The sequence below is a fragment of the Capsella rubella genome, unplaced genomic scaffold, assembly GCF_000375325.1.
Source record: "Capsella rubella cultivar Monte Gargano unplaced genomic scaffold, Caprub1_0 scaffold_1, whole genome shotgun sequence".
Lineage (NCBI taxonomy): Eukaryota > Viridiplantae > Streptophyta > Magnoliopsida > Brassicales > Brassicaceae > Capsella > Capsella rubella.
The window spans coordinates 2,618,898-2,632,840 of NW_006238923.1; the positions used below are offsets into that span (position 1 = coordinate 2,618,898).

Sequence of the window (13,943 nt, forward strand, 5' to 3'; positions counted from 1 at the left end):
CCAAATTAGGACAGCCTGAAACGGGCCAAGATATGTCAGGACTCTAATGGGCCCGAACCCTATAGTGGGATTTAATGTTTTTGAGTCTCTAATTTAATTTGAGAAAAAGAAAACAAGATTGAAGCTGTAATTTCTAATTCTAGGGTTAAGGCTAAGTCATTCTCGTTGTTGGACTATCAACACGGAAGCTCTAGAAGGGAAATATTCAGATGCTAACAAATCTCGGATGACTCCAAGTTCGTCGAATTCCATCCAGTCCCCAAGTCCTTTAGTGACCGTAGTACCAATCCCGCTTCTTCTACCGACTACAAATAGTTCATAGTCGTAAGCCACCGAGTGCAAAAATTTGGAAGTCTCCGTGCCATCCGCCACTGTCAATTCAATGATGATGGAGTTATCTCGAGGCTTCTCTTCGTGACTGTTCATGTCTGCCATTTGACTACGACTCCTCTTGGTATTCTCCTCGGCATGAGATGCAGGGATCACGCAAATCACCGTTAGGCTCACTTGTTGGTTGCCTCTCATGTGGTCAGCTAATGCCAAGGCCTCTTTGTCGTCATTTCCACCCACGTAAATCAAGCATACCTGCAATCAGTGTGTGACCATCAAGAAGATTCAACATCTCAATTTCTCATGTGGCAGCTCCTAATTAACAACTTTTTTATATGCACTATAATTTAGATTATGAACTAGTAAAAATTCTAGAAATTTCTTGGTTAGTAAAAGTGAGTATAATTTAGAATGCATATAATTACGTACACGGCATGGAGATTCTACGGATTTGGGTTGCCAGATTGGTTTGCGATGAACAAAGATTCCGACAGAGCAAGGGGCTCGTTTCAGAACGCTACGATTAAGACTTCTTTGGGTTTGATCGTCTGAGATAATGTCATTTCCGTTAGGCCCCCAAGTGCGGTGAAACGAGAGGAGAATAAGATTTGAACCTTTATCAAGAGCAAACCAACATATGTGTTCATGCATCTCTTTAGCGGAAGTTAAAGACGTGAACATGTTTATGGAAGCAGAGTCCCAATAAGTCTCTTGAAACATTTGGAAAGAGCTTATGACATTTTCGGAATAAGACCGACTTCCAGGTTTTGGTTTCTGAAGCTGGTGGGAGATAAACGTGGGATTAGCTTGACCCACTAGCTCGATTAGGTGAAGAACACAACAATCCATTGGCGAGTCTTTAGATGGAGAAGTAGCTCTAAGAAGGCTAATCATTGATGTTATGTTGTCAGGCTTGTTGATGCACACCAGCGTTTGCAGTTCTGAATTGTGTTTCAAGTTTCTTCTTCCGTAACACGCTGATCTCTTCGACCGATCATACAAGATATGTATAGACATTGGTGTTAACAAAGAGTTTACGAGAATGTATACACCCATGAGCGTGAAAAGCTCCAGACTAATACTCTGTTAAAATATGAGAAACATTAAAAACATGAAAACAGAGATATACAAATTAAGAGGATCATCCTTATATGACTGTAGCAAATATATTCTTACGTATTTTTCGAAGGCTTGGAGTACGTAAGCCAGCTCGAAACTACTCTTGGTGCCCATAATGATACCTAGGATAACTGAGTCTCTCAAGGGCATCTTTGCAGCTATGGCGACCGAGAACGAAGAAGCAAATTTCGTCATGTATAAGATGGCAAGGAATGAAAAACACTCGTGCATATGTCCCTCGAAATGTTTTCCATTTCCAAACTCCTTGCGTAAAAATGACCAATCTAGTTTAATCATGGTAAGTGATCCAAAGAGGGGTAAAAAAAGGCCCTCATTGAAGCTATCGAATTTTTGTATAAAAACTGAACCTAAAGGTGGTCCGTTAGGAATAGCCAAACCAAGAATAAATGCCCCCAACGGTCCGAAGAATAAATAGTGACTCCAGAAAAGATAAGATAAGTAAGCCAGCAAGAGACCAATGTAGAGATACATGTTCCTCACCGGAACTCCTTCTGGCGTGTGTCTGATAACCCAGTGCATAAATTGTCGCACAAGAAACAAAAAAGTAAAGAAGAGCATAAAAGCAACTCCCATACGTATTCCATCATCGCGGCTTACGTAATTCCATACAGTCAAGAAAAAGGCAAGGACATCGGTTACCATTCCAGATGACTGAGCTATTTGGCCGAACTCAGTGTGAACTATTTTGAGGTCGGTAAGGAACATGTTGAGGCAAGTAAAGGGCGTCACGCTCATGGTGAAAGTCATTATAGCATACTCCATCCCTGACATGGTCGGGATACTTGATTTCTCTCTAGATGAATAAATGAGTTTTCCTATTTGCCATGGGATGATCATTGAGGTGAATCCAATTACAACACTCTTAGTTCCAGACTTTTTGACCATTCCAACATCTGTAGTCACTCCTCTTAGGAACCAATCTAGGGTAAAAGCAAATGCGCCAATAGTCTCAGCAACATTTGGCATATACTTGTTCTCATGGATAAATATATCCTGAAACCATGACATTTTCACCGACTGCAACACCTCGCTCAAGACTGCCCCAACCTTCAAAAACAAGAGAAAACGTGTAATTTTATCCCAACATGGTTGACTGGTCAAATCTAGATATCTGAAACCCTAATAACTTACAAGCATCATGGAGGTAAATTTGGGGATAGGAACACGTAACTTCTTGAACAAGATATCAAAAAAACGCCAGAACAGGAATGTGGAGAGAATGATGATCTCCAGCTGAGGAAGAGGGTACTCCCAGAATTCCATTCCCTCAGATCCGGAAGCCATTTTCTCCAACACGCCGTGTGAGTTCAACATTATATGTGGACTTACATCGCAAAACATCTTCTCCCCCATCTCTGCTCTTTTCCCATCGTCGTCCCACATGATCTCTTGACGCCAAGTCGCTTGTTCTGCATCCATTTGTGACAAATATATAATCTTGTCTATGTAAAACCAAAATCAAACACACAAAAAGAAATCTTGGCAATGAAAAGGTTTAGCAGAGAACTTTAAAAACCCGGTCTAATGGTTTTCACACAGATCCCGAATATATCTCTATAATTAGCATAAGGTATAAATATAGGGGTTGTATGGTCCACGTGTTTTTGGTGTTTGAATTTAAGATAAAATGATCTCATTAGGCACTCTAAATAAACACTCTAACCATTTTAAATAAGATGGCAAGATAGGGTGATAATAAGGACCTCAAAACTCAATCTTTAACGCCTAATTAATGTAATTACTGATAACGTCTGGTATTCATTATGTGTACGTATAAAACAGATCATGTTATTATTATTAAAAAAGAATCTATATTTGAATTGTGATAACAATCCTAATGTAATTAATAATCAGTATGTGTGTTAAAATAGACTATGTTATTACAAGAGAATCTATATTTGAATTGTGACAACAAAGGAGACGATCAATATATGCCCACAAGAACATACTTAAATTTGTTATTACTATAAAAATATTTGATCAAAATCGTGAAGTTATCATACCACAAGCAACTCGAGCCATTTTAAGCATCCTAAACTAATCTTCGATGTTAAGAAATACAACACGAAGCAGCTGGTCGATCGTTGTACATACATATATATATCTTGCATTACTTCTTCTTTAGCCGTTTTTTGCTTTTTGTATGATGAATGTACTCTTGTTTTTGTACAACCAACACGGATGCTCTGGAAGGATATTCATGTGACGCTAGTAAATCTCCAAGGGGTCCCAATTCATCGAACTCTGTCCATTCACTAATTCCACTAGTAGCCTCAGTACCTACTCCACTGCCTCTACCAACGATAAACAAGTCGAAATCATTCGCCATTGCTCGTAAGATTTTTGAAGTCTCGGATCCATCAGAAACCGCTTTATCGATGTATGTCACTTTGTCATCATTTTTTTTTACGTTGGAACCAATAATGTTGATCACGCTCTCCTTTAGGTTAAGCTTTTGCTGCTTCTCCCACTCCTGGTTCTCCATTTCAGAAAAATTTGGAATGAATCTTATGATCGTTAGGCTTGTTCCCTTTTCTGTCAGTCTCATTCGATTTGCTATCGCCAAAGCTTCTATATCGTCTTTTCCACCATTAAAAATCAAACATATCTGCAGAGACGAGAACGTTAATAAGGCCCAATGAGAAAAATGGCTTTTAAATAAATTTATAATAAATAAATTAAAAAAGAATATGAAAAGTGGTATAGTTAATTACCTTGCTCTGGTACTTAGCCATATGAGATTCGACGACGGGCTTGCGGTAGATGAAGATTCCAACAGAGCATGGGGCTCGTTTCAGGACGTTAATGTTGAGCATTCTCAGCTTATCATCGTTGGAGATGATAGTGGATCGATCAACAGACCAAATCCGGTGGAAAGGAAGCAAAATGAGAGATAGGTTTCTGGATAGGGCTAGCCAACAAATGTCCTCATGCATGTGTTGGGAGATGGATACGGAAGTGAAAATATCCAGCGATGTATATTCGAAGAAGTTTTTCTGGAAGCGACGGAAGGAGTTTATGACATTGTCGGAACAGGACGTACTTCCGGGCTCTGGTTGTTGCAACTGGTGGGAAATGAACATGGGATTGGCTTGACCCAAAAGTTCAATGAGGTGAAGTATGTTACACGCCATTGGAGAGTCTTGTGATGGGTTAAAAGCTTCTAAAAGGCTGGTCATCGAAGTTATGTGATCAGGTTTGGAGACGCACATAAGACATTGGAGTTCCGCTCCATCTTTCAAGATCATCAAATTCCTTTTTCGGTAACATTTGAATCTTTTGGTTGGGTCATGCACGAGCTCCAAGGCCATTGGTATAATGATAGAGTTCAAGAGGGTGACGGTAGCCAGGACTGTGAAAACCTCTGGCCTTATTTGCTGTGAAAGATGTCCGATGAGATTTAATAAGTTTGATGTTCATCATATGTATGACAATAAAACTATTTAGTCTTCTATATTGATATATAGAGTTAATTAAACGCACCTTTCTCTCAACTGAGTATATGTAGTAGGCGATCTCGAAGATACCCTTATTACAAAGAACAAGGGCTAAAGCAAAGGAGTCTCTTAAGGGCATTTTAAAAGAATACGCAGCTATGGTGGAAGCAATGAATTTTGAGGCATTCACCAAAAGAACAAAGGAAACGACCTCATAAACTTGACCCTCCATCCGTACTAAATTTCCAGACTCTTTGAGCAACCATAAGAGATCTAACTGCATCATGCTTAATGATCCAAAGAGTGGCAAGATAGCTCCAAGATTAAAGCTCTCAAACTTTTGAACCAAAGTAGCACCGAGAGGATCTCCATTTGGAACAGTCAAGCCAAAAACAAACGACCCCGCGGGTCCGAAAAGACTAACAAGCTTGTCAAAATAATGGAACGAAGCGAAAGCAAGTGCAAAAATCCAGTATATGTAGAAATCTTTGACCGGCCTCCCTTCTGGAGTTTGCTTGATCACCCAATACATAGATGGCCTCACAACATATATCATAAGCCCGACAAAGATGCAAAAACCTATGGTTTGGAATATGCCATGTTTTCCTTCCCAGTAGATTGCATTAAAAAATGTTACAACAAAAGCCAACACGTCGGTCACCATAGCACCAGAGAGCGCTATCCTCCCAAACTCTGAGTGTTTGATCTTGAGATCTTTTAGGAGCGTGTCGACGCTTGTGAACGCGGATATGCTTTGCAAGAATATGATCAACCTGTATTCCGTTGTTCTCAAGCTTATCCCTCCTCGTTCTCTCCATCTGAAGGTGAAGGTGCCACAAACCAAGGGTACCATCATTGTGGTGAACCCGATCACAGCAGCTTTTTTTCCCATCCTAAATGGCATTCCGGCATCCATGGTCACACCTTTAAGGAACCAATATATAAGAAATCCGAAAGCCCCTAGAGTCTCGGCCACCTTTGGTCGTTTATCATCAGGGAAATATACGTTATGGAGCCAAGACTTGTTGCTTATATGACAAGTCTGACCTAAGATTACCCCAGCCTAAAACAACAATACATTACATCAAGTTAGGAATATACGCTGTAATGATATATATATAACATGAAGGTGGTGGGGATGAAAGAGATTAAGAATACTCACGATCATCATGTAGGCAAATCTAGGTAATCGAAGACCAATTTTGTTGCATGAGATGTCGAGGAGCTGCCATATAAAAAAGGTAGAAAATATAATGATCTCAAGATTCGGGAGCGGATATTCCGAAAAACTCATCCCTGTTTTCTTGTAACTCAGCACTTCCCATATCCCATGCGAGTTTACCATGAAAGGATGTGTCTCGCAAAAGCGTGACGAGTTCTTTTCTTCCTTGTAGCCTCTCCATGACACGTCCCAATAATTCAGATCCAAATCTTTACTCATTTTAGAAAATAAATAAAATTGAAAGTTAATTATGAAGAGAAGCTTTGGGATCAAGATCTTGTTGGGATCAAGATCTAAAACTTCTCTTCGTTGTTGAGTAGCGTTGGGGAGAAAGAAGACTAGGAAGAGTTTAAAACCACTAAAAAAAAAAAAAAAGAGGACTAGGAAGGATTTGTTATAAATTTTGACCAAAGTTGAATGATCAGCAAACAACAGATACGCATCTCAAAGTGCACAGTTAAAATTTAGCCCTTTCTATTCTTTTTTTCTTTTAATAGCTATAAGCCTATACTATTCTCCGTATCCTATTTCTTGTCAACATAAAACACACGTATGATTGATTGTACATCGTCGTTTATTACAACTAATCAATATTAAAGCTACATTACATTATACGTGTACTTTTAAGGAAAATAATAAAGCAAAGAATAGTAGGTATTAAAGAGACTATAAAGTAATTACTAATCAAGGCAAGGTAAGATTAGTATCCATGTAACCAAATTAAATATACCAAATTAATCCCTTAGTAAATTTCTCTAAATTAATCTGCTCCAACCCGATATGTAAAGCATAATCACAAGATTAATTAAGTTTTTGCTAACTGATTGGACGTTAGATTCAATAATATATATATTGTGATATTTGAGCTATCAAGAAATACGAGCAAAATGTGAATCACCTCTAAACGATCTTTTAATTCAACTCCCATTGGTTGATAATAGATTCTCACAAAGATTTTGATCGGGGAATTTCGTAGAATATTTTTAGTACGTAAAATGATCTAATATCATTTTTTGAACGATCAAACGAATATTTAAAGTCTATACTGTGTACTTTGTAATTTTATATTGCTTTTTTCTTTTTATCGTAATTCTCTTTGTAATTGTATTAGCAGAAATGAGCTTAAAACTTGTAAACTCTCCAAAATTGATTATAGTGAAATATCTGGGGATAAAAAATGAAAGTTCTCTCACATTAAATTTCGGGGATAGAAATGTGTCTCGTGTGAGAGAGAAGTGTATATTTCTATTTTGGTATCGTATAAATGAATAAAGAATGGACATGAATGTTAATAAAAATCATCTACAAGCTACATTCTGTTGTTGTTGCACCACCAGCACCGAACCTCTACGGGGAAAATCTTTAGATATCAACAAATCTCCGATCACACCTAACTCATGAAACTCCGTCCACTCACTCAGTGCACTTGTCACGTCGGTCCCTACTCCGGCGCTCCTCCCCACCACGAATAAATCAAAGGAATTAGCAATCGAGAGAAGGAGTGTTGATGTGTCTGAACCGTCGTTGACTGTCTCCTCCACGTATTCCACAAAACTATGTTCTCCTCCAGCATTTGTGTTATTGTTCCTCAGTACCTCCTTAACCTCTGCCGTGTCAAGCATCTGATCCCATCCAGTGGTCATCCCAGCCACTGTCGCTGGGATTAGTTTCAACACTGTTAGGCTCACATTCTGGTTCCTCATCATATGCCTCCCCAATGCCAAGGCTTCTCTGTCATCTTTCCCGCCCACAAAAATTGCGCACACCTGGATGATGGAAGAGATGTCAAGTGTTTACAAACAAAGGTAGAACAGTCACATGCATGTTAGCTTGTATATATATATATTTTTTCATATAATCCCATGACTTATTACTCTCACATATAGGAGTAAACAAAAATTCAAGCGCATACATAATTAGCGTTCGAGACATCCAAAACTTCAATATATATATGCATGTGTACCTACCTTAAAAGAATGATTGCTCTTTTGCGAAGATATAAGGTTTTGGCGATGAACAAAGATTCCCACGGAGCAAGGCGCTTGTCTCAAGATATTAATGTTAGCGTTCCTACGCATCACATCGTCTGAGACCACCGTTGTCTGGTCAAGGGACCATATTCTGTGGAAAGGGAGCATGATGAACGAAGCTTGTTTGTCGAGAGCGAGTGAGTAAATCTCTTGATGCATGTACTTTGGGTTTGAAATGGATGTGAACAATTCCAGCGTTATTGATTTCCAGTAATGTTTGAAGTTATCAAAGGCGATTAAGACGTTATTTGAATAAGACCGGCTCCCCGGTTCAGCCGTTTGCATCTGGTGGGAGATGAAGAGTGGATTGTCCAAACCCACAAGCTCCACGAGGTGAAGCACGTAGCAAGTGATTGAGGATTCTTGTAGAGGGAAAGATTGCTCTAGGATGTTGATCATCCCCGCTATGTGGTCTGCTTTGTGAATGCACAATAGAAACCTCAGCTCTGATCCAAGCTTCAAGGTCATTAGATTCCGCTTCTGGAAACTAATGAATCGTTTTGACGAATCATATAGATAATGTATCGTCACTGGTAATATCGTTGAGCTTATTAGAATCATCGTAGCCATTGTGGTAAAGGACTTCGGTTGAAGAGCCTGTAAATTTAACACAAAAAATGTTATAAACCAAGAAAAAGTACGACGACAAAAAAAAAAAAAAAAAAAAATATCAGAACTCACTTTGCCTTCAACGGAGTACATAAAATAACACAGCTCAACAATTCCTTTGTTGCTGAGGATGAGTGCCATAACGAAAGAGTCGATCGGAGGCATTTTGGATAGCAGTGGAGGAATGGTTGAGACGATAATCTTGGCAACGGAGACAACGACGATGATGGTCAAGGCTTCGTACAGCTGACCATCAAAATGCCTTAGCTGACCGATCTGGTTAACTAACCAAGGTCCATCGATTTGCAGCATTGGGAAGAACAAGAAAAGTGGCAAAAGTATTCCAGAGTTAAAGCTTTCAAATTTTTGTACCAATGCAGACCCTAAAGGAGGACCGTGAGGCACACACAAACCCAAAATGAAGGGTCCAACTGCTGGAAACATGTGAATCATCTTCAAACAATAGTAACCACCGAAGGCCATAATGATGATGATGTAGATGAAGCATTCCTTCACGGGTCTCTCTTCCGGTGTCCGTCTGATCACCCAAAACATCGCAGGTCTCACAACCCAAACCATGAATACGACATATCCGACAAGCCCTACCCCTTGGATCACAGAAACCCTCCAGTCCGACCATGCCACAAGGGCAACTATATTAACACCAAAACCCGTTATATCCGCCACCATAGCCGTCGAAAGCACGATCCTTCCAAACTCTGAGTGATTGATCTGGAGATCCCTTATTAGCCTTGAGATACCCGTGAATGCGGAGATGGTCTGCATGAATAAAATTGTCCTGTACTCAACTCCTGTCAAGTATTTCCCCCCTGTCTCTCTTAGCTTACCAAACACCATGTTAGCCACGAAAATGGGGACAATAACTGTGACAATTCCTGTTACAATCACTTTCGAACCTGTCTTCTTAACCATACCAATATCCATTTTGACACCTTCTAGGAACCAATAAAGGATAAAAGCGAACCCACCAATCGACTCAGGGACTTTTGGCCTTTCATCATCCGGGAAAAATATTTGGTTGACCATCCAGTCATTCGGCAAAAGACTTGTCTGGCTCAAAGCTGCCCCGGCCTTCAACAAATTATTTCAATAAAAAATTTCCGATCAATCAAAGCAAACATTTTAAATAAAATATTTTTTTTTAAAAAAAAGAGGAATAGATCTCTTACAAGCATCATAGCGGTGAATTTTGGCACCGGGAGACGTATCTTCTTTAGCAAGAAATAGATAAAATGCCATAAACAGAGTACTAAAACGATTACGGCCTCCGTAAGGGGAAGACTGTATTCCCATAAACTCAACCCGTGTCGATGTATTAGTTGCTTCTCCCACACGCCACCAGAGCTCACAATATGAGGTAGTTGTTCGCAGAACAAGGCCCCGTTTTCACTTATGCCATAACCACGATATGAGAACTCTTCCCAGTAGGTAATGTTAAATGAATAATCATCCATTTCTTCTACCCAAACCCGGATGGCTAGATTCTATTTCTTCTTGGGAGAAGAAGAAATAGAGGATTTACAGTTTCCAGAAAAATACGAAATACATAAAATCTTCATGTGTCAGATTGTCTTTATTAGAAGAAATTAACGTGCATGAAGGCACTGCTAAAAATAGTTGTTAAATCATCTGTCTCTCTCAATCTATATTACTTTTTTCTTTTCTTGTTAACTGTCTCTTTATCTGGCGGCTAATTTATTATTGTTTTACCTCTCTGCTTATTTAGGAACCTCCATCAAATAGTTTCTGTTGGGTTTTTATCAAAGTTTAGTTAGAGATCCCCGACATATTCGGACAACGTAATAGTTTTGCATGTAGATGTTGATCAATAAAATCGTCATATCTTATTAAATTGATATTAAAAAAAAAATCCATATATCAACAAATTGAATAAAGTACTTATGGAGCAATAAAAATGTAAAGCAATTTATAACCCAGAAAAAAATATATATGAAAAGAAACAAATAGAATGAGTGACAGACAAGAACAAAACCAAAGAAAAACACACACAATCATTAATTAATCAATCAAGGGCACATAGCAAATTTGCACACAAATGGAACCAATGCAAGGTGATAATAGTTGAAACTAAAGACGAGTTCGGCATAACACTCTCTGGAATCCATCCAACGAGCTCGCCGTAACGTTGATCATGATCGGCGTACACACAGCCTTCAACGTACGTCTCCTCGACCTGAAAATCCACGTCTTGTAGCTCACTTTAGCCGTTATATACACTTCCATTTCGATGATACCTTTCGTTTTTTCAGCCCTCAAGTCCTTGGCATTGAACTTAGACAGTGCCACGTTATGCGACACGAGCTGCGTCTCGATCCTCGTCTCGTTCTTAGAACGTTGCTTGAAAGGAGAAATCTCTCTGTGAGCAACGGACTGGTTATGGTGAGCCGTTGAGATACGCATGGAGTGGTACCTTACGGAGACATGTTTCTCCGGGTTGTATGATTTGATCACATAGCTGAATTTGGCGTTAATGTGATCGTCTTTGTTGCCTATAGCAAATTCTTGGACCGACGCGGCTTCTACTGTGTAGATGAGTCGCTTTGGCCTTAGGGTGAGGTATGTGATCAATATAGCGAGACCCACAAGGAGTCCCAAGAGGACGAGGGCGACGATGATGCATAGGACAGGGTTCATACGTCTACCTGGCAGCGCTTGTGGTCGAGGTTGCGAGTGCGATTGGGGTTGCGGTGGTAGCGTTCGCCGAGGAGGTTGGTGCGCTGGGTTTTGAGGAACCATTTTGTCAGAGAAGATTTTGACGTACTTGTAGTTAACTGTTGGGGAGAGGATAGAGGAGCAAAATGATTAATTTGATTGCTTTGCTTATGGTTCGTTACATTTATATATAAAGGGACTAAAACACGGACAGTTAGATTCTTTGCCTTTGTACAAGGATTAGTCCCAAAACTATTGATTGAATACTCTTAATTCTTTACACTTGCTTGTGAATAAATCAAGAAATCTTGGAAGCTGGAAGATTCCTACCTTTTTTATTATTTTTCTTCTTGGTTTAATTCTTTGCTTCATGTTGCAACTTTTATCACTAGAACTTTGGATATGTATAACTAACTATCAGTAACATGTTAATTCTTTTTCAGTTTACCTGTAAATTTGGTCGTACATATATAACATCAACGATCTCATTCACATCTATATATAATACAGTTTCATTAACACATGAAAATAACAAAGAAAGGGATTCTGTGGACTTGGTTTCAATTTGATTAACAACAAACATCAACATTCTGTCTGATTCACATGTAAATATTACAGTTTCCAGTAATATAGCAGAATGATTCGAAATAAATTTCATTTAACTTTAACTAACATTGTAATGATTTTTTTTTTTTTTTTGTCGAACATTGTAATGATTAATTATGCTCCTTTGCTTTGACGGAAGCCTTTATTCCTTTCCCAAACTGTATAAACGAAAGAGAGATAGTCAGAACAAAAAAAACTACGTATTGTGAAGAAAATAAGAAAAAATTCAAAACTTTTTTTTCTGCAGAAATATATTCCCCTGCATTTTTTGCGGCCAATCAAAACATCTTCTGCGGAAATAAATTCATTTCCATATCAAAGAGAAAAAGAAAAAGACGTAATAATGTTTTTTGGTTTCAAAGTTTCAAACCGTCCGGAAACGACAGGTCGACAGCCTAGTTAAGTACCTTAACCAGTCCGGTTCACTTAAATGTGCCCAACCATGACACTCCAGTTTAAACCAGAGTCTCCCCTCTTTTTAACTTCAAAATAGATTAAGGGAAGTGATTTAATATATTTGGGCCCAGGCCCAGTGAACATCTGTTTCGCAAAGCCGACTCATCGTTAAGATTTAAGAAGTTGGAGAATCCAGAACAGAAAAACGTGGAGGCCTTTTTCTTCGTTTTTCTCCCTTCTGTAAATTTTGTTCATGTGACAAAGAAACACGATCAATCAGATCAAAACCTATTCATAGTGCATGTTCTTTTGTTGTTATTTTCACCTCCAATCAAGTGTGTGCGTTTGATCTATCGTGTTGAAATTTGTTATTTTTTTTCTGCAGAAGCGAAATTAATACGTGTCCCATTCCCAACGAACCGATATAACAAGAAGAGTTTTTTTTTTTTTTTTTTTGGTAAAAGGTTAAACTGATATAACAAGAAGAGTTACTACAAATAGATAGATCAACCAACAGTAAGAAAACTTAAAATCAAGAAAAAAACATTGCCAAAGGTTCCGAAGTTGCCCGGTCAGAGAGAAAGATGCATAATGTTTCGTGTCTTGTCCATTGTGCTTGCCGTTGACCACCTGCAGACGCTTTCAAGTTGGTCAAAATCTCGATCTCTCTTCTCGTCCGAAGAACATGTTCACCAAATCTTCTTACTATACCGTATAGTAGCGGTGGGTGATCCCTTACACTGGTTCAAGACAAGATCAGAAGAACAATCATTGTTGTTAGAAGAATAGAGGCAAAGAGACAAATGATAATAAGCATCATTAAACGACTAACCAGAAGACCTTCTTCTTGATATAATGGCCCGTCTTTGCTATTATTGTTAGCCATGATTCAGGGTATAGATGGTGATCATAAGTTGTTGAAGATACAGGAAGAGGGTTTTATAGAAAATGCATGTGACTAGAGTAATGAAACTTGAGAAAAAGTTATTGCAAAGTGATGATGCATGCTTTTTAATTTGTACCATAAAGTATGCTTTTGTAATTAGTATAATCAACTCAAAGAGAAAAACAATACAGTTGAAGTGGCATCTATATATCTTTTTGACGTTTTTCTTTTGCCATATATTTCAACAAATCGAATAAACTTAAGGAATATTCCGTTTGGAGTTGCTTATATATGCAAAAATTGATAAATTTTTCTTTACACTACATGTTTCCCATTCTGAGTTGTTTGTGTGTTTTTATGGTACTATAGAATCTATAGACACACACACACGTATTTCTCACACGTATATATCAATATATGTATAGTTCGTGATGGAGAGTGTGAAGAAGAAAGGATCTTCCAAGGGATATGCGGCGACCAACTTCAGTGCTCAGCATGCAATGACTACTTTTAAACCTTTTTCCGTTTCCATTAACTTTTCCTTATATGCATCACTTGTCAATAGCTCTGTTTCTGAAAACACATACAATAAC

At 38.5% G+C, this 13,943-nt stretch overlaps 4 protein-coding genes and 1 long non-coding RNA gene across 5 annotated transcripts; all 5 read right to left on the bottom strand.

Moving 5' to 3' along the window:
• Positions 1 to 156: 156 nt before the first annotated feature.
• On the bottom strand, positions 157 to 2,889 carry LOC17900124 (cation/H(+) antiporter 6B). Its single transcript, XM_006304699.1, has 4 exons — positions 2,602 to 2,889; positions 1,507 to 2,517; positions 760 to 1,413; positions 157 to 585 (listed from the first exon to the last, which is right to left on the bottom strand). The coding sequence occupies exons 1-4, from the start codon at positions 2,887 to 2,889 to the stop codon at positions 157 to 159; spliced, it is 2,382 nt and encodes a 793-aa protein (XP_006304761.1).
• A 466-nt stretch (positions 2,890 to 3,355) lies between these two features.
• Positions 3,356 to 6,471, bottom strand: LOC17900735 (cation/H(+) antiporter 6A). Its single transcript, XM_006306290.2, has 4 exons — positions 6,070 to 6,471; positions 4,954 to 5,970; positions 4,185 to 4,847; positions 3,356 to 4,078 (listed from the first exon to the last, which is right to left on the bottom strand). The coding sequence occupies exons 1-4, from the start codon at positions 6,346 to 6,348 to the stop codon at positions 3,581 to 3,583; spliced, it is 2,457 nt and encodes an 818-aa protein (XP_006306352.1). The 5' UTR covers positions 6,349 to 6,471; the 3' UTR covers positions 3,356 to 3,580.
• Positions 6,472 to 7,336: 865 nt separating this feature from the next.
• Positions 7,337 to 10,310, bottom strand: LOC17898974 (cation/H(+) antiporter 5). The gene is made up of 4 exons (XM_006304685.2): positions 9,959 to 10,310; positions 8,841 to 9,860; positions 8,097 to 8,756; positions 7,337 to 7,895 (listed from the first exon to the last, which is right to left on the bottom strand). The coding sequence occupies exons 1-4, from the start codon at positions 10,241 to 10,243 to the stop codon at positions 7,428 to 7,430; spliced, it is 2,433 nt and encodes an 810-aa protein (XP_006304747.1). The 5' UTR covers positions 10,244 to 10,310; the 3' UTR covers positions 7,337 to 7,427.
• Positions 10,311 to 10,646: 336 nt separating this feature from the next.
• LOC17898697 (uncharacterized protein At1g08160) lies at positions 10,647 to 11,604 on the bottom strand. The gene has a single exon (XM_006304125.2). The coding sequence runs from the start codon at positions 11,544 to 11,546 to the stop codon at positions 10,878 to 10,880; it is 669 nt and encodes a 222-aa protein (XP_006304187.1). The 5' UTR covers positions 11,547 to 11,604; the 3' UTR covers positions 10,647 to 10,877.
• Positions 11,605 to 13,083: 1,479 nt separating this feature from the next.
• On the bottom strand, positions 13,084 to 13,546 carry LOC111828629. The gene is made up of 2 exons (XR_002832436.1): positions 13,297 to 13,546; positions 13,084 to 13,204 (listed from the first exon to the last, which is right to left on the bottom strand). It is a non-coding gene; the product is annotated as an uncharacterized LOC111828629 (long non-coding RNA).
• Between the last annotated feature and the right edge of the window lie 397 nt (positions 13,547 to 13,943).